The sequence below is a fragment of the Bubalus kerabau genome, chromosome 3 (assembly GCF_029407905.1).
Source record: "Bubalus kerabau isolate K-KA32 ecotype Philippines breed swamp buffalo chromosome 3, PCC_UOA_SB_1v2, whole genome shotgun sequence".
Lineage (NCBI taxonomy): Eukaryota > Metazoa > Chordata > Mammalia > Artiodactyla > Bovidae > Bubalus > Bubalus kerabau.
This window is the reverse complement of record NC_073626.1, coordinates 35,126,986-35,154,795: the sequence shown is the minus strand read 5'-3', so window position 1 is coordinate 35,154,795 and position 27,810 is coordinate 35,126,986. Positions and strand designations below refer to the sequence as shown.

Genomic DNA, 27,810 nt, shown 5'->3' with positions numbered 1-27,810 from the left:
TGAGATTAATGCATTTATTCCAAGTAATTAACACAATAAAAATAAAGTTAAACTTGTCCAAGTCAACTCATAAATCTTTAATCTTTTGAACAAATGTACAACCCAAAACATCACACTATGGAGGAAAAAAATGGGAAAGGGAGAGGTAGAGGGAGGAATACATATAAGTGTGGAACAGAGGAGGAGTACAATCCCAAAACAAACTTCAGATCCTCTACCTCTTCAGAACAGAAAATGGCTGCTAAATAATTTGCACAAAGTGTCAGTGGATCACAGTACAATGAACAAAGGCCATTTCAAAAACAAAAGGGACCCCAAAAGCATATCTGCTCCTGGCACTAAGCCATGAATAAGCCTTACCGATTTGTTGTCTTCCTAAAGTGAGCCTGGTAGATTTTCTTCCATGTTTACTGAGGTGATTTCCAAATAGGTTTGTGGATTAGCAGGACCAGCTCAAGAAAGGGCAACAGAATGAAGGAAGTGTGGGGACTGACATGCCACAAGGAAATAAACAGTAAACAAAAGGGCTACTCACACTGCATTTCAAACAATGTTAAGGCAGGCCCATCCAAATGGAAAGCCTAAGAGATGAACAATCCTTCCTTCATCAGTAGTTTTCCATTTCAGCAGGCTTTCTTGTCTTTCTCCCAGAGATCCATCAGCTGCCCAAGAAATTGGGTGGGAATACAACACAGCAATTGGAGAAGTCAGCTCTGTCTCCCTCCTCCCCCAGAAATGGAAGAGTCAAAGCCAAAATACAATCAAAGCACACTAGGTGGTGAGCCAGATAGACATTTGATTTTAATGACAAAGTTGGAGAAAATAAATTGGCAAAAAAAAAAAAATAATAATAATAATTAACAGAAAATACTTTTTTTACAGATATGTATAGAAATTATGATTGATTTGTCTGGTTTCTTAAGGAAAAAAGCAACGGAGGTAAATTTTTTAGCTTCCATGAACATTTACTCTAAGATGCTGACTGCATCTCTTAGTGTAGGTTCCAGATGAGATCCAACTAGTCCTGGGTCACCTGGGCACCTGATTTCTAGAAGCCAATAGGATTCATCCACAAGTAGCTCTGAACGTGCTTTCTCAGCTGTGAACACTGGATTCCGTGTGGTCCTGGAGCGCATCAACAGCAGCTTCTTGTGCAGCTATTTCCTGAGGGATCGTACTGCCTCCGGCTACCTGTTCCCTTGTATGGGACCCTGAAGCCACAGATTTTACCACATTCAAAGGGTTGTCACTATATTCATCTACTTGAGGAACTGCTACTTCCGTGATGGATGCATTCGGTATTTCTAGCTGCAGTGGTCCCATCTCCAGGGAACTACACTCAGGAGGGTCACCTGGCTCAGAGAGAGGAGAACATATCTTCTCTTTTTGAACTCCAGATGTCCGTGTGACAAAATCAACAAGGTCTGGAAGGCAAGGAGATGGCCCAAGGCATAAAGGATTAATTGTTTCTGATTCCAATCTGAGTGAATCTTGTTTCTCTAATTTAGATGTTTCTTCTATTTCCTCAGGCATCATTCCTCCTGCTAACAGGTCCAGGGCCTGGTGTGTTCCCTCTAGGTTCCCCAAGCCAAGGCCAACATTTTCTATAGGAAGTCCAGTTTTCAAAATGTTAGGAGCGATCCTCCCAGTTCTGGGATTAGTTGAGTTTTGTTCACCCTCTGCTCCAAAGTTCAGCACCAGGGTTTTGGGAGAATCTAAGGGAAACTCAGAAAAGGATGGTATTGGTTCAAAGTCGGTGAGAGTGGAGGGATTACCTCCTAGAGGAGACACAGAATTTTCTTCACATACTTTCTGAGACAGGGCAACTGGGGATCTATGTGCTGGGTCTACCCGAGTATTGCAGAAATCAACACCTATATCCCCCAGGCTTCCCAGGGCAGCAAGCTCTTCTACTTTTAAATCTGTAACTTCAAAGTTTTCTAAGGCCTTGCTCTCTATTGTCACTGTTAGTTCTGGATGGACATCTCGAGGCTCCAGGGCTTCTGCTTTTGGTTTCTCTGGGCTCTCCCAGGTTTCTGGCTTCTTGTTCTCATCCCAAACAGTCAGTTTATAGGTCATTTTACCCTGCAAGTCTTTTGATCTTTCTCTCTTCAGTTTGAGGCTTCTGTACCTAGAAGTTCTGGAAGATGATTCTGGTGCTGAATTTTCTAGCCACTCCTCACTACAAGTTGGGACTCCTTGCTTCTGTTCATGGTCTTTCAAGCACATATCTGATCTGTCTGGGGACTGAAGAAGCAATTCTGGGGCAGAAATTTTCACATCTTGTGGGTTCTGGAGTAAAGACCTAGCTTCTGACGGATATGAGTCTATTTTTGCCTTTGTGGAAGAGACAGCTTGTGTCTTCAATTCAGGTACTTGTTTACCTTGAGTTTTACTTTCTGTTATCAATTTCCTGGACTGTTTAGCCTTTTTGTCAGTCCTATGCAAGTTGGGCTGTTCTACTTCTTCCTCCCACATGCATCTGTTCCCACTGTTCAAATTAGAGTCCTCTATGCTATTGGGCCCAACATTGATATCTGTTCCCTCTCTCACTGTCCTTTCAGAGAGTTTCACTCCTTCTTCTTTTAGTTCAGTGCTTGTCTCTACTTCACTTTTCCCACAATGCTTAGATTGGTGGAGCTCCTGGCTTTGCTGCTTACTAGATTCCACAAGGTGGGTTTCTACCAACTTCTGAGATTGCATGGTATGACACTGTGTATCTGACAGCTCAGAGGCTGGCTCCACACCTGGTGGCCCAGGGTCTCCCAGGTCAAGTTCAATTTTCCTCACTGGAGCTACATCCTTATTAGCATCACTCTGGAAGGAACCAGAGGCCCACTTGGCCAAAGTCTCTGTCTTTGGGCTAATAGTTTCATAAGGCCTGTTTTGGCACAACCTTGTCAGAGGCTGCAGGAAGCCATAGCTGCTGCCTCTGTTTTTTGAATCTACATTTTCTACAGCTGACAATCTTCCTAGGGACACCAGAGGTTTTGAAATGGGCTTTTCAGAGCTGCTGACCATAGGAGCAGAGACCAAATTTCTACCTGAAGGCAACTCCTCTTGGGATGCACTGCTGTTCAAAGTAGAAGTGGAAGAGGTATCTGAATTTTCAGCTCTATTTTCCCCGTTGGCTAATGGACCACCACTCAGCTTAGTCTCAGGGGCTCCTTTTCCACCACTACTGTAGAATATGTCATACAGATCCTTAGCATTGGCTGTGGCTAAGCATGAATTACGCTTTTCCAATTTTTTGGCTTGTTCACTGAACACACTTGAGAGGGGAGGTGGAGGACGCACCAACACAGAGAATAGGGTCTGGTCCCGGTCACTCTCACTCACCCCAGGAGCCGTCTCATCAGAAGGAATGGCAGTAGGCTGTGCTGAGGCCATGATGGCTACCGGTAATACTGGGTTCAAAATGTTAGGACCCAGGAAGCCAGGGATGACAGTGTGAGATACAGCTGGGTTTGATTTCACTGGAGCCAAAATAGCATTTGCTTGGGCAGGAGAGGGGGAAGCTGGATGAGGTATAACTGGAGGTGGTGGAGGTGGCGGTGGAGGTGGAGGTGGAGGAGGTGGTAGCATTTGTTCAGGTATATGTGATGGCTCATTCTTTTCAGCCAGCACCATTTTTTCCTCTGGAGACCCTTTCAAAATCACCTCTTCCCCTCCAAATGCTTTAGAGATGATGTCGGGAGGCAAGAGGAGATCAGCTGAAGACTCTTTAACCACTGGCAGAGGCTTAGCAGTGGTTCCAGAAGATTTGATGGATAGAAAGGTGTTAAGCGGAGCTGGCTTGCTTACTGTGGCTGAACCTGATTTGCGGAGGACTGTGGATGGGATGGGCAGGTTGGGTCGGATCTTAGTCTGGGTTGAAGTTGTCACTACAGGCATCCAAGGACTAGTATGTGCAACAACAGTTTTCCCAGAGAGTTTGATTTTGATAGGCTTTGTCTTCCCAGGATCAGCTTTGCCATCCTCTTTGTCCTTACCACTTTCCACAATCTCTTCTTTGGGAATACTTGGGATCACTAAACTTTTTTCCTCCTCTTTTTCCGGCTTCTTCCAGCTGAATTTCCCAAAAGAGGAAGATATTGGTGGTTCTTTCTTTATTTCTTCTTTTAATTGGAGTTTGATGCTAGGCCTCTTTCTATTTTCAGCCTTTTCAGGGGAGTTTCCACCCTCAGAAAGCTGGTCCTCTAATTCCTCAGACACCCTATCGTCCTCCTTTACTTCCTTCATAATCTTTGCCTGTTTTTCTTTCTTCTCCTCCTTCGGTCTCTCACTGAACTTGCGCTTCAGCTCACTCTGCCGCCGCCGTTCTGTCTCTAGGACCACGGCCAAGCCAGCCTGGCGGTCCAGATTCCGTCGCTCCTCATACAATGGGTTTTCAACCACATATTTCTAGGGAAGAGAAAAGATAAAGGCTCAATAACTGGGCAAAATACTTTAAGAGAGAAAATTTGACCCTGCCACTATTAGAACTCATTTAATGAAAATTCTGATTCACCTTCCTCAAGAATAAATAAATGGTCCTCTCAGGTTAGCATTTCTTACTAGGATTGAGAACTTCCTTGTGGTTATATAGAATTTGAAGTGTTAAGGACTTTTTCTTGCTCTGAGCTTGACAACATCAAAAGGATTACTGCAGAAAGTAGGAAATCTCCATAGGCTACTACAAAAACCAACCTTATATTTCTCATTGTGTTGATAACCCTTCACATGTTGCTCTCCAGAAATTGGATCCCCCAAAAATTCCTCACAGAGCTGGCAGTAATATCCAGTGATGGGAATCAGAAACTCAGAGCCTGCAAGAAGTAGAACAAAGTCAAGAAAGTAAGTCATTTCTACCCAAGATGACAGCAACCAAAGGAAATCCCACTTCCCTTTTGCAGTAAAATGATTAACAGTATAAAGGACTTTACTCACTTTCAAGTCAGAAGGAGCATTTAGAATCTCAATGGTATGTTTTTCCAACTTAAAGCCTGAACTCAGGACCTCCATCCCTTCTACATTTTGGGAACACTAACTGGTTAATCCCCTAACTGGTTAATTTAGGAGTTTTCTGTGCCAGACTCATTTCTGTTGCTGATTCTCCTCAAATTCCAACTAGCACTAAGTATCTTAGGAGATTTAAAAATTATACTCCTCAAAAGCCCAGTACCATTTGTATGAGAATCTCTCATGTTGGTATTAATTACTTAGGAATTTATCTTCTACAGATATAAAGGATGTAGAAGCACTGACTACTTACAAAGGTAAGAAACTGAGAAGTTTAAAGACAAAAAAACTTTCTATTTCTCAACTTAGCCCCTAATAACAACTATTCAAAAATATTTTATAGTTCTTAGCTGAAAAGGCAGTTATTTTGCACCTCTTACTGTTCTTTTTCCCCTGGATTTCAAATAAGGTTTTAGTGCATAAGTCAGTGGTGAAGAAAGTCATATTTTAGTCCATGTGCTGCCGAAGCGAGCACAAAGAAAGTTTTATTTTAGAGTGGTATGTATGTGTTTAACATCTGTTAAGATTGTTGGCCATATGGGTAGAGATTGTTACTGTCTTATAGCTCTCTTTATTTCTTTAGGACCTAGTTGTGCACATGGAATACAATATTCCAGCTTTGCTAAAAGTATTGGTTATGTTTCACTCTATGCTGCTTCCTTGCACCTTAGTTCAGGGATACCTCTTCCCTGACTGAATGTAAGGAAACCACAAAAATGGCAGGGAGGAAACTTACCTTTTGCAGGAACAGTTATCTTGTCAGTGCGCTTTACAGCATCTTGCTTGGCTTCATTCTGGGTCTTTGAAGCCCAAGGTCTGTTGTAGGGATCCAGTGTCTATTTGCAAGAGGCAGAGGCGCTCACACACAGCACTAAAATCTCAATGACCCACTTTTCTTTTTCTCCCCAACAACCAGGGGGGACCAGAAGCCCCCAGCTGCCCACCCCCACCCACTCTGCCAACTGTTTAAATGGAAATCACCTGTGGAAAAGGTAAACATATGTTAGAGCAAGTACTAGCAATGGATAAAATAAAACAAATAATCAGGTACTCAAGGAATCAAAAGAGGCAGCAGCATCACTTACACTTGCCATGGTGTTTAGTTACAGGCAGGTCCCCTGGACTGAGCCCTGGGGATGATGTCTCCTTTGTTGGTACCTCTTGGCTCTTCAGATTGGGGCTCCTGCCCATATGAGAATGTTGCATTTTCCAGCTTTGTAATACAGATGGGGGTATAGGAGTTTGAGGGGAAAGAGGGCAAGAACGGAAATAACAGAGGGCAAGATACCTACCTGTGTGTGCTTCTTATTGTGCATATGGGTGAAGAAGTCAAACATGGTCCCACAGATGGTGTTGCAGTCTTTGCACCAGTGATTGCCAGCATCATAATACTCATAGGCAGCAACGGGCTGATCAGACTGCTTAGCTGGCTGGGGGCTCTCAGCAGGCTTGGGGCTCTTAGTATGGGAATTCTCATTGTTTACCTTTGATTCCTAGAGGGGGAAAAACCTGTACTAAGAAGGAATTCAAGACAATCTAGATCTGTCTTCCCTCAGAAAAAGCAGGTAGCTACTGCAATAACGGAAATAGGACCGTATGATCACATTTCTGTTAAAACTGCCTAAAGCTGCACAAACTGGGAAAAACCCCATGAGAAATCTGTCTGCAAGACTCAAAGAGAATTAATTTGATTCCAGTGTCATGTCATTATGAAGAATAAATCATAATGACATTATATTTACTTATATATCTGAAAATATCTAGAAGAATACTCAGGATTATGGAAACATTGGCTGCCTCTGGGGAGGAAGGTAGAGAACAAGAGTGGATAGGAATCTTCTATAGTATCACCTTTGGTAGATGTTAAATGTGTTACCTATACAACTAAATACATTAGTTAAGTTTATCAATCATGATGACAACTAGGAAGGGAAGAGGAAATGGAAAAGGTAATTGACAGATTAAGCAAGTGAAAAAAAACAAACAAACCAGATGATAGTGAACTCTCTCATCACAGACACATCCAGTACAGAAAACTAGAGAACAAGGCTGGCATAGATAAAGGGTATAGTCATCTATTTAGGATAACTTACAGGAATCTGGGTAAAATGTTTCTAACTGCCTAAAGTGTCACCATTAGAATTTAACATCTTTCAGTTAACATGAATCCTCTTTTAAAATATATCAACTCTCCAACATTAAGTGATCAATAATAAATAATATGAATTCATTTTTCAGCAAGCTGAGAACAAGGTATTCAGGAAATGAGAATTCTGGATAATATTGGGGACTGAGGCACATAAAAAAGATAATCCTGGAACACAGAGAAGGTGAGTATGAAGTAGGTTCCACAGTAGACACAATCAGGGAAGGGAGCACCTGGAATATTGGCTGGTGGGGAAAGGAAGACTAAATAGAGAAAGGGAAACAACTGAGATTTCAATAATAATCTTTCCCATTTACAGTCCTATTCAAGGGTCACTAAACAGATCATATCCAGCAGGTAAGGGATGGGCACATGCATACACTGCTGGTGAGTACTAACTGACACCACCTTTCCAGAAGATAATTGAGGAACACAAATTATATACCTCAAAATTCTTTATACCTTTGACCAAGCAATTCTATTCCATGATATTTATCCTCAGGAAATTACGTCAAACTACAGGTGATTTAACTGGTTAAACTGTTATCCATACAACAATAAAAATAAGGTTGCTAAAATGATATTATATAAGTCTATTTATTGACATGGAAAGACTATCATGAAATACTACAAGAGTAAGTAACAAATGCTTTCAGACTGTGGTGTTGGAGAAGATGCTTCAGAGTCTCCTGGACTGCAAGCAGATCAAAGCAGTCAATTCTCAAGGAATTCAACCCTGAATATTCATTGAAAGGACTGATGCTGAAGTTCCAATATTCTGGTCACATGATGCAAAGAGCTGACTCACTGGAAAAAAACCCCGTTGCTGGGAAAGATTGAAGACAAAAGAAGTGGGCGGCAAAGGATGAGATGGTTAGATAGCATCACCAACTCAATGGACATGAATGTGAGCAACTATTGCCCACTAACTCTGGAGATAGTGGAAGACAAAAGAGCCTGGCATGCTGTAGTCCATGGTTGCAAAGGGTCAACAGGACTTAGCAACTGAACAACGAAATAACAAAATACATTTGATTAGGACTTCCCTGGTGGTACAGTGGATAAGAATCTGCCTGCCAATGCAGGGGACACCAGGTCAATCTCTGGTCTGGGAAGATTCCACACGCTGTGGAGCAACTAAACCCAAGCACCGAGAACTCCAGGGTCCGTGAGCCACAACTACTGAGCCGGTGTGCCCTGGAGACCATGCTCCACAAGAGAAGCCACCATCATGGGAAGGCCATTCATTGACAATGAAGAGTAACCCCCACTTGCCACAACTAGAGAAAACCTGTGCACAACAACAAAGAGCCAGTGCAACCAATTAAAAAAAAAAAACAACACAAATCTATTAAAAGATGTATTTGAATAATCAATACAGATATGTGACTAGGTACAGAATGTCAAATGTCACTTTATCCAGAAGACTTTCCCTAACTACTCCATATTCCTTAGCCTGTTTTCGACTGAACCACCACCACCACCACCAACTACATAGTTCCCTTTTATACTTCCCATATCTAAACACTGTCTGGCACTTTTTTGGAGACCAAGAAATATTTATTAAATGAATGAACAGAAGAAGGTAATTTGGAATAATACCAACTCATCAGTAACAACTGTGTCTAAGTGAATGGAACTATGGAAATGTGCATGTGTTTACTTTTATGAAATGAGCTATTTAAGAGAAAGAAAATCAAACTAACCACACATTTTAAAAAGAGGCAAAGAAAGAAGAAAGACCAAAGACAGGTAGAAAACAGAGCTTGCAGAGAGAACATTCCTTATTGCTGAAATGAAAATCAAATTGCAACATATTCTTGTTAACTTCAGAGAACATTCTCTCACTCAAGTCAAGATGATAGTTTATCATGGGGTTGGTGCCTAAATGGAACCCCAAATAATGTATAAGTCAACTACAAGCTCTTTTCCCATCAAAGGCCCTGAACTCAGTGGTCCTGGTATAAGAAAATAGTCCTACCTGGTTGAGAAAGAGAAGTCTCCCAGGAAGACATAAAAAAATTAAAGCTTGGCTGACAGAGAATACAGAGTATCTTCTTCTCTAACCCCAATATTAACTGACCATCTACTACGTACTAGACATACCGGATGCCATGAGAAAACACAAAAATAAGTTATACTCTGTTATTCTCAAGAAGCTCTCATTTAGTGCAAGAGACAGGCATGAAATCAGGCATGAGTTTAATCATGCTTTCAGTAAGACAGAATGAAATACATTTTATAAAGGAACAAAGTAATATATTATGGGAATGCTAAAAAAGGTCTGACTCAATCACAGCGGAATTCAGGAATTCTTCACCGAGGAGGGGAGTATTCAAGTTGGGCCTTAGTGGATGAGTAGAGTTGGGAGAAAGATTATTCCAGGCTAAGAGGATTATTAATGATTTCCTGAGAGCTATCTATTTGCTATGTGGCAGGCACTGAACTGTGTACTGGGGACTATACTGGAGAATGAGACAGATATGGTCCCTGATCCCTTGAACCTTAAAATCTAATTGGGGAACACATGTAATAATACAATTACAAGGCCATAAATGCTAAGAAGGAAAATGAAGATATGAGAGTATATATGAGGCAAATTTAACAACCTGGAAAATCAAGAAAGGGAGTCAGGGAAATAATTTAAACTGCGATCTGAGGATGAATTTGAGTGAGAACACAGGGTAAGAAGAGTAGTAATTAGTAGGAGGAGAGGACACAAAGACATTAAAGATGATGAAACATTTATGGAATGAAAATGCCAGTAATGAAATTGCAGAGAGCAAAGGAAAAGTAAGATTTGAAATGAGGCTGAAGAGGCAGGCAAAGTAGTATCATAACCACTGGCTGAATGTGGAGAAAGAATTAAGAGAGTAGCAGTACAAGCAAAACTTGAAGGTGGCTTGAACTTGTATGGCAACAGAGATGATGAGATGAATGGAACTGAGATTTATTTTGGATGGAGAACTGGCAGACTCTGTAATCGTGTGGAGCAGTTAGGAAGGGGGAGCACTAGGAATGCTTTTCCACTTGTTGGCATAAAAACTGTTGGACAGTAATGTCATTCACTGAGACAGGTAACAAACAGCAGAGGAAGAAAGATTAGAGGGAGGCTGAGCACAATCTTAGTTTAATTTAGAATACATTGATTTTAAGGTGTTAGAGACAATCAAGTGGAAATAGTGAGTAGTCTGTTGGACACTCAGACTTGAACCTTATAAGAATCACCTGAGCTAGAATATAAAACTGAAAGTTGTCAATATGGTATTTCAGCAGAGGACTGAATGAAATGACCTAGGGAAAAAGCAGAATTCTGGAGACCTGGGCTAGAACTGAGTCCTGAAGAACTAAAATATTCAAAGATCAGGAAATTAAGCAGAGCAGCTAACATACAAGAAGGAAAAGAAATGTGATGGGAGCCAAAGGAAGAAAACAGTTTTTCGGAGACAGTGGTTCCTTGTATCAAATACTGATTTAAGAACTGAAATTTGAGGCTGTTCAACATGGTGGTGACCTTGCTGCTAAACATGAACCAAAAAGGCATTTCAAGTTGTGAGAAGACTAGAAGCTAGACTGAAGTGAGTTAAGGTGTAAATGCTAGATCCAGAACATGGAGGGCCCAGAATTCTACTTTGGAGGCAATGGGGAACTGCTAAAATTCTGAAGGACAGTACCACGATCTAAACTATGTTTTACAAAAATAACTAGCAAGAGTAAGAACAGTTTGGAAAATGAAGCTAAGAAAATTGTTAGTTAGAAGGCTGCTTTAGGAATCCATGGAAATAAAAGATACAAAAGAAATGGAAAAGTTGAGTCGTTACCTTGCTATTGGAAGAGGAGTTTGAGGATGACAACACTTTTTCTGGGCTCTTGGATTTTTCTGCTTTCCCAGTCTTCTCTGTAGGCTCTCTACTGTCACTTGAAGACTTCTGAGATTTATCAGAAATGTTAATTCCCAGGATCTGAGCCACTTTGTCCAGTTCAGACTGCTTTTTTTCTGCCTCTTCTGCCTCTTGTCGAAGTTCTGCAATGTCCTTCATAATGTTATCCTGAAGCCGACTCACCTCTACTAGGAGTGGATCTTTGTGACCATCCTTCTCCCTTCGTTTCTTACGCAGCATTTCCCCTGAGTAGTCAAATGTCAACAGAAAGAAACACAGGAAAGTTAACAAGCCATTTTTCAGTCATAAACACTAATTCTTAAGACTTTATGTTCATAAAATGTCTCTCCATGAAACATCCAAAAGCAGGTGAGACTTGCCCTCCACGTGGGCCGGTTTAGGTGATGCTCCTATGGAAGTAAAGGTAGAGTGATTACATTATCTCTTAGGTAGGGGTTATTAGCTAAAGATCTATGGACAGGTTTCAAAGAGAGACTCCATGTATCCCTAGAAGGGTATATACAAGTTTATGTACATGTGTCCTCCAAAAAGGTTAATATATGCTGTAACTGTAACACATGCATTCTGTGGCTGTTCTCTTCAGAGAACCAAATAATTATTCACATATTTGACTTTATCTGATTTAAGGACCCTTCACCAACACATCCATTGAGTTTTACATTTTGCCTTAAGTTCACCTGATGTTATTTCTTATTTCAAACTTCAGATTCTCATGAATTAACCCTCACAGGATTAATAACTAAGCTTCTCATTCCTAAAAAGTCCAAAGCCAAACAAGAAATTACATCTTCTCCCACTCTCTGCTTTTCTGTTATCACCAAGTTGTCATATTTTATGTTCTTTCCTTAGTGTATATGTGAAATCCTAAAAGCACTGGTGAAGAGGTGTACACCCACACCTACACACACAATTGAGAGAAAAACGAATATAGCAAATATGGTAAAATGCTAATAATCATGGAAAACACCTGAGAATTCTTTACACTACTAATGCAACTTTTCTATAAGTCTAATCATATCAAAATTTTTTTGAAAGTGAAGCTTCAATGTCAATGAACCTGTTTGAGAGTCCCCAAGGCTTTTCATTTGGATCTCTTACTAAAGTTACAACAAAAGGGCAGCCTAGGAGTGTCTGATACCTTGCTGTTTATGAAGCCGCTCCAACTCAGTTCTAAGATAGTACATCTTCTTCTGGCGAGCTTCACGGTCACTTTTCAGCTTTTCCCTCTCTTCAATAACCTGCAAAATAAAAAATGGTAACAGACCCTTTAGCCTACAACATCCCCCCTTTTCTATTGTTCTTTTCCAGAAAGCCTCATACTAGATAATATCTGAATGCAAGAATACAAACACCTGCACACAGAGGCTCTGACTTTATAACGAAGATGATTATTTCATTCCAATTCAAGTCCCAGAATAGAATTATCCTTTCCAGAACTCTATTGATTGGAAACTACTATTTTTGTAAAAGCACTACACTATTAGATAGTAGTTCTGAGTCCAAAAGGAACCATCAAGAAGGGAATGAATATGTGTTGTGGATGAAGCACTGTGTTAGTTGCATTGTATGTATCATCTTATTTAATCATGATATTATCTGTTTCACAGTAAGAAAACTGAGGTTGCAAAAGACTAAGTAACATACCAAAGATCATATAGTAAGATGATTTTAAATCCAGGTATATATGCCCTAAAGCCTCTGGTCTTTCAACTCTACTACTATCACCTAATGGGAAAAACAAATATGGCTTGTCCATAAGGAACTCAAGTGAAAACCCTGTGTACTGTCAGCCCTGACTTTAGTACTAGGGCCTTAAAGGTAAAGGAAAGGAAAAGCACTAGTCTTCAGAGTATCTCTGCAGTCTTAGGTTTTGTCGTATGGAAGTTCTTCTCTTTCCCAAAAGACTTCAAAAAAACAAACAAAAAACACAAAACACTGAAGTTCAGGGTACCCAAGTACAATGGAAAATTAAGAGGTGTTTCTGGTCTTCTCAAGGATTAGCTAAATTTCTTTTAAACTGGAAAAAAATCAATTAGCCTTCCAATTTCACCTTTTCTATTTTTCTCCTCAGGTCTTAATTATTTTATTAGCAAACCAAATTAACACATATTACAATTTTATGGTCCTTAGGTCACTGTGCTTAACAAAGTGAGTTGTTAGCTATCAAGTACCTTTAAAATCAACAGTATATATTAATTTTTCTATTCAAAATTCTATTCTGTATTCCTCATCTCTATGTAATTTTTACCTACTGCTTTAAAACATCTAAATTATTATATCTTTACCCCAGCCACTGTCTGCTTTCTATAGTCAAGGAACCCAATGAACCTTGACAGTATAAAAACTACTTTAAAAAAGTGTCATAAAATATATTATTATTCCTGGACTCTAAGTTAAACCAGAACAAACAAAGCTTATTTCTTGGTTTAGTTACCAAGCAACAACTAGTCAATAGTTTTTAAACTCCATAATCACTACAGAAAAAAGATCTAAAACTCACTGGGATAAAACACAGATTTCTTGATTTCTATGGATATCAGGAAAGGAACCCAATTTTGGTTCCTCACTCTCTGATGAGTCATACTGAAGACTTCAAGGCTCCCAGCTTCTACCCATAGTGTCCTAAGGCTGGTAATTGAGATAGAGAAATAAACTTAGGAAAAAGAAGTCTAGCAATCACAGTAGGACCTAGGGCCATACTTTAGGCCAAAGGAGAAAACAGTAAAAGAAAAAATTATGGTAATAACAGCACTCTCTAAAGATTGCCTTGGACCTTGCAAATTTTTAGCTCCCTCTAAAAGACAAATACAAATTTATGTTGAAATAGAACATGCAGGCACAGGAGGCCCAAAGCTAACACTCACCTTCTGTTTCTGGGAAGCACGGTTCTTCTCATCAGAAATCTTCTCTGGATTATATCTTATGAGTGATGGGATGGACACATGGACAGGCACTTGGGCAGTAGGAATTGAGCCCAGCACTGACTCCTCATGCTTGGGCTCATCAGGAGTCACAGTGGGGATCACACGGAGGTTGGGACGGCTGCGGGTAGCTTGTTTGCTAACTGGCACTGTCCTGTGTGAGTCTGGTAGAGGGTGATTTGAGGGTTGGGAGGCAGGGTACATGGGCCACCTTGAGGCTGCATATGCCATGTAGTGCCTATAGGCATCAAAGGAAGCAGGGGGAATGGCAGGTCCCTGGTAGTTTGGAGGTATCCGAGCTGCAGCAAACTGAGAGGCCCTTGGCACATGAAACTGAGATAAAGAAGCAGGGTGCGGAAGTCTAACTGGGGCAGATGGGGCTGATGGCAACATGCACCTGACTGCAACAGATGACTGAAACCCACTGCCAACCACCTCAGGTCCTACAATATGGCCCATTGGATGGTCAGACTTTAAGAACGGGGGGCTGTTTTTTGTGAGCAAGTAAGGGTCCACAGGGGAGACCTGGTGTGGACGGGACACTTCTGGGGAGTGGGTATTGCTATGGTGCACCTCCCCACTCTCCAGTCTGTGAGGATCTGCAGAGCGCTGATCAGCTGAGAAACGGCGGTCAACGGAGGAACAGCGGTCTGCAGGAAAGTGCCGGTCAGCAGAGGAACGGCGGTCAGCAGAGGAACCTGACGGCTTTTTGCCATGAAGTCGTTCCTGTGTGCGTGCAGCCAGTTTACTAATCTCGGCTACCCCAATATCCAGCCCTATGGTCTTGAGCAAGTCATGAATCTTGGCATATTCTGGATTGGTCTCTTCTCTTGATTCTAGCTTTACAGTTGGAGCTGAAGAGGGTAGGGAGCTTGCCTTCTGCCTCATAACTTCACTTTCAGAGCTCCCAAGGGGCTTTGGTGGAGATTCTGCTTTTAAATCCTCTTCTTCATCCCCGTAGAGAAATTTCTCCTCATCTTCAATGTCAGGGAAGCTAAGTCGCCTTTTTTCCTGCGTACTGGTAGAATCTGCTAACATGCTCAGAATGCAGGAGAAACCACTGCCATCCTGGCTGGCTCTCTCGTGAGGAAGCAAGAAGTCTGTGTGTCGCTCTGGTCCCTCAGCCTTCATATCCAATTTTTCCTTGTGGCACAGAAAACTTCCAAACTTCTCTCTGAGGGGACTGTTGTCTTTGGGTATCCCAGGGAGGGGGCCCCATTGGTAGAGGTTGCCCTGAGATTCCTTCAGGGTAGTCTCTACCATAGTTCCCTTGTTGTTTTCAACCTCTGAGGCAAAAGCAGCAATAGCACCACTTAGTGGAAGAGATGAGTGTCCAGAGTAAAGAGGGTGATCCTGGCTGGAGCTGGTACTGCTGGGAAAACTCTCAAGCTGCAAAGATAAACATAACTAAATTAGCCTCTACATAGAATCTCAGAAAACCAGTAACTGAGATTAAAATAAATACTTTGTTGTTCTTGAATTAACAGGGCAAAGATACATGTGGATGCAAGGGAGGTCCTTAGCCAGGTTCAAGATATGGTTTCCCATTTCTCCAGATGGTTCTGCTGTAGCAAAGGGAAACAGAAAAGAAGGCAGATTGAATCTTAACTTTTGCCCATTTGTTGTAGTCTTTAACAAGGAATCTGAATTCAAAAGGACTTTAGAGATGCCCTAGCTTACTTGCTTTCTCTTTTTATGAATCTTCAAAAAAAAAAAAAAAAAAAATACAAGCAGAGCTACTTTGACTGAAGTACAGTCAGGAAACTCTGATCCCTAACTGATCAGCCTTCTCTTACTTCCCTAAGTGCCCTTAGGCACTTCAGAAACATTTAGCTCCTAAGAGAACAAGTAAAAACAAGTGCTCATGCCTGACCATCTTTCTGTAAGTAAGGAAAAAATATCAAGGTCCAGAATGGTTAGGTGACTTGTCTAAAAATCGCACAGCAAGTTGGTGATAGACATGGATCCAGAATTAGAATTATCGGATTTCTGCTCTAGTGTCCTACCACTCACACATTTTTTCTTCTCTTTAAAGAGATGAGGAAAATTCAATCAGCTCCTCCCTTTGCTTTCAAGCTTCATTTCCAAGAAACCTATATTCAAAGATCCTACAGGACTAGCCAACTTAGAGGGAAAAAAAACTTTATATAATAGATACTCTCCAAAACGTCTGTCTAGAAAGCCTGTGTGCTTAGTCACTCAGTCATGTCTGACTCTTTGCAACCCTATGGACTGCAGCCCGCCAGGCTCCTCTGTCTATGTGATTCTCCAGGCAAGAATACTGGAGTGGGGTTTGCATTCCCTTCTCCAGGGGATCTTCATGACCCAGGTATTAAACGCAGGTCTCCTGCATTGCAGACAGATTCTTCCGTGGTCTGAGCCACCAGGGAAGCCCCTTAGGAAGCCTAATACATAACAACAGAAGCCCTCTATTACTGCATATGAGGCCTACAATTTCCTTAGACTCCTGAAAGGTACAGCTCATAAGCATAACAATGTTACGCCAACATATATTCCAAGGATACCTTAGGGACACAGCCCCCGGGAAAGTAACTAGGCTTTAAAATATTGAGAGAAACAAGCAAGACACCCTAAAAGAAACACAGCATAGACCTGCAAGGAAGGCTCCATGTCCACCTCAATCCGCTTTTTCAGAATTGACTTCTTGGGCATCACAGATACTTCCTCAGGCCGATGTAAAGAATATCCTGGCTCCGATGCTGTTAGGACACCTGACAATCCAGGGATGGGACAACTAGTGCCGCCACCATCAACTCCCACCAGCTCCTGACTCAAGCTCCTACTTCGTTCCTCCTCTTCCTCTCGTTTTCGCCTGGCGAGGTCCAGCTCTCGAAACTCAGGGTCTAAAAACCTAGGGCTTGGGCTCCGTCTACGCTGTCGATAGTTGCGAGCCCCTGATGTAAAACTCGGGTGATCACTTCCCATGTTGTGCATCTTCTCTGTGTCATCATAGCGGGGCCGTTTGGCCTCCCGGCTACTTTCCTCAGGTCGTATAGAGTAGGAGCCTTTGAGTTTGTCTCTATTCCGTTCTGTTCCCCGCAACAGATCATCATGACAACTGATATGAGGACTATAATCAGATCGATGAAGGAAAGTTTCTCTTGCTCGGTAGTCCTCATCAAGTTGTCCCAAGAAGGGACTGAGAGGTGCCTCCTCCCGGGAAATATATCGTTCAAGACCTCGAGAGCATTGGGAGCTTCGAGTGAAGACAGAATCATCAGTCAGGTCATCCCTGAGGAAAGAGACAAGCATCACTGAATATAATGGACTTGCAAAGAGCGAGACCAGACAAGGCTAAGAGAGACTGACATCTGACAAGGGGGCTGTAGAATGCTTAGAACAAAAGACAGTAATCATGAAGTCAGAACAAATCTACGTATATACATGCAATATTTCTTCTCCCTTTTCCCAGAGCATAAGCAGCTGCAGCCTCTAACCAATGGAAGAGATTGCTAATCTATCTGGACAGAATTCTTTCTTTGATTAGACTTTGGGGATGCAGAGTCTCATGCAAAGGTCTTGGAGATGTGAAAATACCACTACCAGACTACAAAGAGTCCTGGTCACACAACTTCACACTAGCTCTTTGCTACTAAAACTTTGGTCTGAATAAGCAACATCAGTATTTCCCAGGAAATTTTTTTAGAGATGCAGATTCTCAGGTACCACCCTGCATGCTGGGTATAGCCAAAAAAAAAAACTTTAAGGTGTAAAACAAAAACTGTAAAAACAAAATTTGAGTTAGAGCAGGCCAACTTTACCTGTTTATATTGTCAAATTCTACAGAATATTTCATTTGGAAAAAAAAGAGTTTCACTGTGGGAAAAAAAATTTTTTTTAACCACTGATCTATCCAATTGGCACGATTTTCTTGTAAGTTTTAGAAGGTTCTGCAATTGCTTCATTTCACTGGATCATATATTAAAAACCACAAAACTCCCTCAGTCTGTTTTGTTATACTCTTTCCTGCCTTGCCTGAATATCCATAAGCATTTTGTTAATCTTGAGCCCAGAAAAAAAGTATGTGATGGTTATCTCACTATATATTTCTATTACAGTGAGATAGATTTATTATAGAAATAAAAAGGCCTTAGACTTTTAAGGCATGAAGGTAAAAATACAGGATGGAACATCTGTCCTTTCAGCTCAGATCTCTATACCACACACAGTATCCTAATCTTCTGGGGCATTATGGTCACAGAGCTTCTGTTTTTGCTGTTTAGTTGCTAAGTCCTGTCCGATTCTTTGAGACTCCATGGACTGCAGCCCTGTCAGACTCCTCTGTCCATGAAATTCTCCAGGCAAGAATACTGGAGTGGGTTGCTTTATCCTTCCCCGGGGGATCTGTCTGACCCAGGGATCAAATCTGCATTTACTGCATTGGCAGGTGGATTCTTTACCACTGAGCCACCAGGTAAGCCCCAGGGAGCTTCTACTGCCCCCTAAAAGTTTCTGATTTAAATCACAGAAACAAAGATCCCCTAGCGCTTTAAGCTTTTCTGGTGGCTCAGTGGTAAAGAATCCACCTGCAATGCAGGAGACTTGGGTTGGATCCCTAGGTTGGGAAGATCCCCTGGAGAAGGAAATAGCAACCCTCTCCAGTGTTCCTGTCTGGGAAATCCCATGGCAGAGGAGACTGACAGGCTGCAGTCTATGGGGTCACAAAGAGTTGGACACAACTGAGCAGCTAAACAAGAACAAAGCACTTTAAGCATACAACTTAGAAAAACTTACACGTCACTCACATTTCAGAGTGAATTACTATCTACAGGATGGTAATTATTCCTGTCTTCTACAGTTTCTAGGAGCTATTTCTGCTTTTTTGAAGTTTCGAAAAATGACTTTTGTTTTTTTATGACAGTAGTTTTCCTATTTCTGGGACTAAAGTTAGTAGAACATCAAAGAGCTGCTTTTTCTCATTCACTAGCACAGCCCTTGTTCAGTTTTAGACTGAGGTTACAGCTATAAGTAACTTTATGAAAGACTATAAAGGATAAATTTTATCACCTCTTCTATAAGAATGTCATCTATGGGAATCGAGGTTCCTGTTACTCACCTCCTCCCCAAGTATTTAGGGAATTTTGTGGTCTCAATGTACTATGAAATAATAGGAAAGAATGAGAATGACCAAAGATGATCTCTGAAATCAAACAAAAATAGAGTAAAATATTTTACTTTGCAGGTCTGCCAGCCATGAACACATCTTTTTTCAGGGAGGAATGTCCATGAGTTGAGTCACTCCACTGCCAAAACACCATCTATATACATAGTCTCTGATCACATTAGCGTTGGGGAAAATTACAGGCTCCATGGCTAGTAGGCAAGTTCATCCATTGCTCCTATGTTCAGCTTTCTCCACCAAGAGACCAACTAGCCTCAAATCTAATCCAATATTAAACATCGAGAAGCTAGAAATAATGAAATGGCTCTCAGAAAGACTCAATCCAAACCTGCAATCTCCTGCAAAAGGAGGCAAAAACCAATAAAAGGAGGAATAGAAACAGTTAAAAGAATGCGCTAATGTGTAAATACAGGCAGAAATCAGGTTGCCTGTTAGAAGCTCATGTCCTCCTTCCCTAGTTTTCCCAAAGGATGAGAGAGAACTGACTGCAATAAAAGTGAGTCCTAAAAAGGGCCCCATCTCCTGCAGCTCAGAACAGTCCAGTGACAAACTCTCTCTGAAAGCTTTGGTCAAGTCCAACTCTTTTCTTAAAAAAATTGACTGATGTAGGTGATGGGTACCTAGAGGCTCACTGAACTATTCTACTTTTTCTGTGTTTACAAATTCCCTTAAGCAAGTTAAAAAAAAACAACACATATATCCACAGAAGTTTGTACACCAATATTCACAGCAGCATTATTCATAACAGCCAAAAAGTAGAAACAACTAAAATGCTATCCATCCACTCAACACTGGTAACAGATAAACAAAATACATATACAATGAAATTATTATCAGCAATAAAAAAAATGAAGCACTGTTATATGTAAAAACATGAATGAATCTTGAAAACATTATGCTACGTGAAAGAAGCCAGTCACAAAAGACCACACATTGTATGATACTATTTATATGAAATGGCCAGAATAAATACAGAAGAAGGTTAGTGATAGGCTGGGGGGTGGGTAGGTGAGACTAAGGATAAGGCAAAAAGAAAAATTTTTTAATTGATCACAGTGGTATATGTACAACTCTATGAATATACTAAAAATCACTGAACTGTACACTCTAAATGGGTGAATTGCATGGTATATGAATTATGGCTAAATAAAAAAGCTGCTAAAAAATGTATACGGTAAGAAAAAAAAGGTTCTCCAGAGCTCAAACTTCCCATTATTTTCCTGTGCTGATTCCTCAAAATGCCTGAAGAAAGCTGTTGTGCTTCTGTCTTTTCCCTAAGGCAAGTAACAGGGAAAAAATCCTACTCCCTACATCAAGGCAAGAAGGAGTCAGGAGATGAGACTACTATGAATGGAATGTATAATGTGCAGAATACTCTCATAAACAAGGGAAATCAACCTCACATCTACACTTATTCAGAAACTCAGAGTCTTCACACAACCTATTCACACAACCTATTCACACTTCCTTTTCAGAATAAGTTACAGTCCTGCACAGAGAACTGCTGTGGTGAGGAGACTGACAACCCTGGTAATCTGACTGTAACCCAAACCTGGTATAAAATTTAACAGATCGAATATGGGAAGAGAAAGAATACAGGGTCTCAGGAAAAAATAAACACACACCTACATACAAACGATGGAAATGGCCTGCTTCATTAGCTGAAGACTGGACTCACAGTCAGGAAGACACTGCGAATGCCAATGTTCGTATGGCCTGGTTTTAGCAGACAGTAATTATCGACACAAAGCAGATTGAACAAGAGTGCTGAGGGCAAAAAAGTCTAAAGAATGGCCTGGAACCTCCTTGTAGAACCTTAATTTCACTTTCTCTAAAATAAATTTCTCTCTCTGAAATAGGATTCAAGGGAGAAAATTACTATCTTAAATACAGAGAAGAAATTTTTAATTTTTATAACTTATAAACAGACAATTGTTTACCTGAAGCACACATGCGTAACAAAGTTTATGGAAAGGGGAGCTGACACCCTAGAACTAGCAAGAGGAAATGCTAGTCACACCAAAACCTGAGCTCCTAAGGAAGGAAGAGAATCACATCATGCACCACCTACTCGGACTGCCTGCCTACTCAATCATCTCCCAAAATAGAAGCAGCTAGAAGGGCATGGGCTGTTGCCTCAATTAAGTGATACAGTCACATACCTTGAAGCTCTATCTTCAGAAGCTTCAGTGTTATATGATTGTCCTGCCTTGCTTCACTGCATTGAATAGCCACTGAAGCTTTGAAGTAAATATTACCAAAGGGCAGCACTGGTCCTCACACTTCCTGCCCAGCTGTCCCCCACCTGCCTGCCTATATTCTGTGCACTACTTCACGGAGAGTCACAGTTTAAAAGAACATTATATTGATTTACTGCTACTGCTAAACATTTGTGAAAACTCCCAATATACTTGGCAGAAACCATTAACAGACATGGTTCTCAGCTCTCAGAAAGAGTGCTTTCCCTGCACTCCCATTCTAGCTCTTTTACTTTTGCGAGGTGAAAAACATGTAACGCATTATTTACTTCCCATACATACCTAAGTTCCTAGTACCTGAGATCTATATTTAACACCCTGTGGAGTATATTTGCCCTTCCTTAGCCCTCAGTGGTTGTAAAGTAATAACTGAAATTAAACATTTTTAAAGATCTCTAACTTTCTATTAATGCCTATACATGTGTGTGTGTGTGTGTGTGTATACAATAAACATGAATTTATCTAAACCTTTTCTGAATCTATATGTATTTCATCCTGGACAAGCTAAAAAATAACACCATTTAAACAAAGATTTCTAAGGACTTCCCTGGTGGTCCAGAGGTTAAGAATCTGCCAGTCAATACACGGGACACAGGTGTGATCCCTGGTCCGGGAGATTCCATATGCTGTGGGGCAACTAAGCCAGTGTACCCCAACTACTGAGTCCAAGCTCTAGAGCCTGTGCTGTGCAACAAGAGAAGCCACTGCAGTAAGAAGTCCGTGGGTTGCAACTAGAGTAGTCCCTACTCAATGCAACTAGAGAGAGCTTGATTGCATCAATGAAGACCCAGTGCAGCCATAAATAAGTAGATTTCCTAGATATCCTATTTTGTTCAGAACTTTCCTTTGCAGAAGGGACCCCCCCCCCTAGTTCCACTATTTTAGAATCTGTATCATCTCAACTGTTTTTAATTTGGGGGACTGTTTATATTCCCTCAACTTCCCCCTTTCCAGTTGGGGCCAGGATGACCTTTTTTTTTTTGGCCATGCCATGCTGCACTCAGGATCGTAGTTCCCTGGCCAGGGATTGAACCCATGTCTCCTACAGTGGAAGCAGAGAGTCTTAACCACTGGACCACTAGGGAAGTCTTAGATCTTTTAAAGTCTTTTTTTCTACATAATTGTTTCAGCAACAGAGTCTACCCCACTCTTTCCAATGTAATACTTTGTACTGGACATAGGGCATAAACTTCAGTGCTGGCACCACCCTTTCAAATACATCATTCAGAAAACAGCAACATTTCTACCTTCAAGTACTCATATGAAGTGCCCTGCCTCAGATGAAGCCTACCTGTCTGCATCCTCCAGATTTTCCACTGGTGACCCCAGTCGATCACTAAGCCGCCTCCGTTCTGGTATGCCAACACAGAAGTGGTCATTGCCAACAGTGATCCGTAAGCTCTGTTCCAAAGAAGAGTCAGATCTCAGACCAGGAGAGCGTCTCTACAAGAGTAAAAGATAGTAACAGTCAATAGGGTCAAGACATTCCTACACTCAAAACTGTTCTCCTTTCTAAAGCTATAGTCCACAGGGTGAGAGATGATTATGGTAAGATACTACTCCAAAAATAAAGGATTTTAAAAAAATTATCAAGGACTTCACCAGGGGTCTAATGGCCTGGGTTCCATTTCTGGTTGGGGAACTAGATCCCACATGCCACAATTAAAGTATTCCCATGCTCCAACTAAGACCTTGTGCAGCCAAATAAACAAACATTTATATGTATATGTATATATATATATACACACACACACACACACATATACACATTTTAAATTATCATTTTCTTAGATGAAAGTCCATACTTCCAATCCTCCTAAATTCTTTAATTTCCTGGCACCAGGAATGGGGCCAGAGGAGTGAATTAAGTCTGCTACCAGAATCTTTACATTTCCACTAAAGGAGACAAGCCAAACACAGGTTAGGAAAAAAAAATATTTCTGATGGCACTGTGAAGTGTTATAAAGTCATTAAAACATGATAACATGAAAGACTGGGGAAAAGGAGCTACTTCAGATAAGATGGTTAGAAAATGCTTTCTGAGGTGATACCATTTAATCTGGAGCCTGAATGATGAGATATCAGTCTTGCAAAGAACAGATGGAAGATGTTTCAGGCCAAAAGAGCATGTTCTGTAATAAGCTTAGCATGTTTGGGGGAACAGAAAGGTGGCCAGCATGACTGCAGTGAAGTGACACACAACAGGCAGAAGCCACAGTTAGGAAATCTGGATTTTTATTCTTAGTTTAACAAGCCATAGAAGGGGTTCAAGCATGGGAGTGACATTACTACTTACTTCCTCTAGATGCTCACTCTGTTCACATCCTCATCTTCAGGTTTTTATTAAGAAATCACCTTCCCAGAAGGCCTTCTCTGGCTACCTTACCAAAAATTGTAACTCCTTTCTGTTTTTTCTCTTAACACTTAATCATATTTAACATGCCAAGACATTTTACTTCTCTTATTATCCAACTCCCCCTGTCAGAATATAAGCTCTACTAGGGCAGGGTTTTTGACTGGTTTGTTCATTATTATATTCCCAGTGCCCAGAACAGCATGGTAAGGGTTCAATAAATATTTCTCAAATACATAAAATGGAGGTCTTTAAAAATCATTTTTATTTCTAGGTATAGAAAAAAACTGGATGGTAACAAAAGTGGAGTGTAATGGAGCCTAATGCAATAAAATAAGCAAGAGATAATAAAGTTTAGATAAGAATGATGGCAGGAAGACAACAGTTTGGAGGATGTATTTTGGAGGTAGAGCTGATAGTTTGATAGATGAAGTGATCCCTACAGACTGGGAGAAGGGAGATGATCACTTTCTGGCTGAGCAGCGGGTGATGTCATTTATTGAGACAAAAGACTGGAGCAAATAGGTTGTGCACTGGAGAAGAAAGGGGAAGTTATGGAAACTCATTGTTTTTTGTTTTCCTTACTTTCTCTGTAGTGATTAACATTCAGACTATCATACTCAGCTATGAAAATCTTAAACTCTTAATAAGTCAATTCACCTATGACCAGAGTACCCAAATACTGTTAGAGAGCCACTAAATAAAACAGAAACTTTGTCACTTTTTTAAAAGGACTGGTTAACTAATAATAAAAACAAATACCAAAACACCAGATCCTGCCCAGAGGCTCTACTAACAGAGAGATGCATGAAAAGTCAGTATTACCCCTAAACTAACCTTCTTAACCTCATGCTCTGTCCCTTCAAGCAGGGAAACTTAACAGTTAAATTCAGGGTATTGGGAACCAGGTAAAGAACTGAATCACACTCCACTTCTTACAGGCATCACCTTGATTAAGTTTCTTAAATCTCTGTGAGTTCCTCAGCTGTTAGATAAAGAGGAACCCTCCCCGCCCCCCGCGAAAGGACGTGAATCCTGCCACACAACTAGGTTAAGGGGAGGCACCTATTACAACGACTGTAGATACCCACACTTCGATTTCGGAGAAGCAGCTCCAACACAGAGTACGAACAGGTTACATTCTCTCGGTGTACATTCTCTCGGTGTCTACCCTGGGAACTGTCTAAGCCACCCTAAGTCGCCACAAAGAGATTTCACCCTTTTCAGATCCAGGGCGCAGCTCAGTTCTAGCGGGACACACACAAAACCATCCAACTCTAAGGACACCAACTACTGAAAAAGTACCAGGCACACGGCGTGGAGGAGCTTCCCCTCGCCCGGCAAACTTTTTCACACCTCACACAGAGGGAGAGAACCAGCCTATTCCCAGGAAACGCAGCACGGCGTCCCAAGCCGGCGCCCGGCCGCGTCCCGAATCCGTTATTGTGCAAATGAAGTTCCCGGGGCTGACCAGGAACCTCCTGGTTCGGGCGTCGCTGAGGGGGCCCATGGGGATGAAGGGCCTTCCATGTGGGGACCCCGGCCTGGAGGCCTCGGGTCGGCCGGGCGGCGGGCGTTTCTGAAAGCGGGAATCCCGGGCGAGGGGGCTGGAGCACAGAGTCCGGGTGAAGGGGTGGGATTACCCGGCTGCCGCTGTCGCCTGGATGGTCTCCGCGGCCGTCCCTGGCGAAGTCGGCGCGGGACTCCCCCCGGCTGCTCCCTCGGAAGCCGGCCGAGCCCGGCGGGAAGAGTCGTCTGCCCCGCGGCGGCGACGGGGAGCCGCGACGGGCCCGCGGCGGGGACGGGGAGCCGCGACGACCCCGTGGCGGGGACGGCGAGGCCCGGCGGCCGCGGGGCGGAGACGGGGAGCCGCGGCGACCCCGCGGAGGGGACGGAGAGGCCCGGCGGCCGCGGTGCCCTGAGGGAGAGCGGGGCCGGCGTGCCGGCGTCCGCGACGAGGAGGAGCAGGAGGACGACGGTGAGGTGCGGCGAGCCGGGCCTGAGGAGGAGCCGGAGCTGCGGCCGGTGCGCGGGTCGCCCCCGCCGCTCTCTTTAGGCCGGTGTGAAGAGACGGAGGAGCGGGCGCCGCTGCGGTACATGGCTCTGGCAGCCGCGGCCACGGCGGCAGCGCCGACCTGGGGGCGCCCCGGACGCGGGCCCCCAGCGCGCCGCCGCAGCTGCAACCCCGGCCGCCACGGCCGCCGTGCGCCGCCCCCGCAGCCGGAGCAGCCCCCTCCCCTCAGCCCCGCGCCTCCCCTGGGGCCCGGTCGAGCGCGCCCCCGCGGCCGCGGCTGGCGGTTGGAGGGCGCGATCACGGGCCCGACACACCCCCCCGCCCTCCGGGGCTCCCCGTTCCTCCACTCAGGGAGCGGCCAAGGGAGCCAGAAGTGGGGAGGAGCACGGAGGGCGGTGCGAGGCTGAGCGAGGGGAGGGGAGGAGAAGCGCGCGACCTGCGCTCCTCACGCTCCGCCTCCAAGCCGGCAAGATGGCGGCCGCTGAGCCGCCCACTTCCCCTCCTCCGGCGAACACGTGACCCCGAGCGCTCTGCCCGGGGTGGGCCGAGCGGAAGGGAAAGGATTAGCAGGAGCGGAGTTGGCTCTTCCGGGGATGCTTGAGTCCTCGGGATGCTGGTGGCTTCGAGGGTGCGGGAGCATCTTTGCCTTTTCCCTGCCCGCAACCCTGTTAATTTACGTGGTGACAAGAAATGGTTGTAAGTGATGGGAATATAAAAAACCTGCAAGGCGTTATGTGGGAGATTACGCACCTTGGCAAGAGCGACCGACGAAGTCCCGGCTCCCATAGAAGCCGCACCACGGCCAACAATTTACTTTCTAGTTTGCCTCTTTTGCAGAAGTTGAAATTGAGGATGGGGAAGTGCGGAATGGGGGCGATTCGGGAGCGAGAATCAAACCCAAAGCAGGCATCCGAGTAAAATTGTCGCCGTCTCAACCAGAACACTTATCGGGAACGTCGCTCACCGCTAGGGGTCCACATCGTGACAGCTAGGAGGCCTGGAGAGTTTGCAAGCGATTTGGAACCCTCCAGTCTGCTACCAGAATTTTCCTGGACACTTGGGTGCAGTGGTGGTCCCTGTATACTACTAAGTACAAAAGTTAAAAAAAAAAAAAAAGAAGAAAAGCAATGGTCAAAATATGAAAGAAAAATGTTGACGCTAAATTGAACTCTTCAAAATAAAGTACTAATGGCTTGAAAGTTTTCCTCTATTAACTAGAAACACAAAGCCTGAAATTGGTATGAAAATCAGGTTTCTGTTTGCAAAGAAGAGGCAAGACAAAGAAAAAATTACTTACAAAAGATTTCCATTTTCTTTTTTTTTTTTTTTTTTGATAGAGCTGTGGGGCTTGTGGGATCTTAATTTCCTGACCAGGGATTGAACCCTAGCCTGGCAGTGAAAGCGCTAAGCCCTAACCACTGGACTGCCAGGGCATTCCCTAAGATTCCCATTTTCTAATTTATATTTTTCATATTAAATTTAGAGTCTCTCCAATTTCACATATTTGTATAATGGCATTTGCTTACCTCATAGCTTAGTAAAATTAAAATAAATTTTTACTAATTGATTTCTCTCACACCCATCTTTCTTCACTCAACATTACTTGCTTGCTCCCTATGGGCATTTGAATTTTCAGTTGCTGACTTTGGATTTTGTGGCCTAAAGAGGCCTTCATCATGTCAAGATTCTTAATATATTCTTCCATATTTATTAACACTTTTAATGATTTTGTTTCCCATATTCAGTTTACATGGAATTTTATATATGAACCCTTGCATAGTCCATTAAATTAAATCTGAGATTATTTTTCACAGATGGATAGCCGATTTTGTTTGAAACATAAGTTGGGATTATCTGTATACTGGGAAGTCACCATGAGGGAATGCTGCTGCTGCTGCTGCTAGGTCGCATCAGTCGTGTCCGACCCCGTGCGACCCTATAGATGGCAGCCCACCAGTTCCCCCTTCCCTGGGATTCTCCAGGCAAGAACACTGGAGTGGCTTGCCATTTCCTTCTCCAATGCATGAAAGTGAAAAGTGAAAGTGAAGTCGCTCAGTCGTGTCAGACTCTTA

General features: G+C 42.7%; 1 protein-coding gene across 1 annotated transcript; it reads right to left on the bottom strand.

Annotated features, from left to right (window-relative positions):
- On the bottom strand, positions 1-25,967 carry ZNF318 (zinc finger protein 318). Its single transcript, XM_055571369.1, has 10 exons — positions 25,368-25,967; positions 22,663-22,814; positions 16,584-17,223; positions 13,914-15,359; positions 12,188-12,287; positions 10,969-11,273; positions 6,294-6,494; positions 5,738-5,837; positions 4,690-4,808; positions 1-4,404 (listed from the first exon to the last, which is right to left on the bottom strand). The coding sequence occupies exons 1-10, from the start codon at positions 25,821-25,823 to the stop codon at positions 1,096-1,098; spliced, it is 6,828 nt and encodes a 2,275-aa protein (XP_055427344.1). The 5' UTR covers positions 25,824-25,967; the 3' UTR covers positions 1-1,095.
- Positions 25,968-27,810: the final 1,843 nt, after the last annotated feature.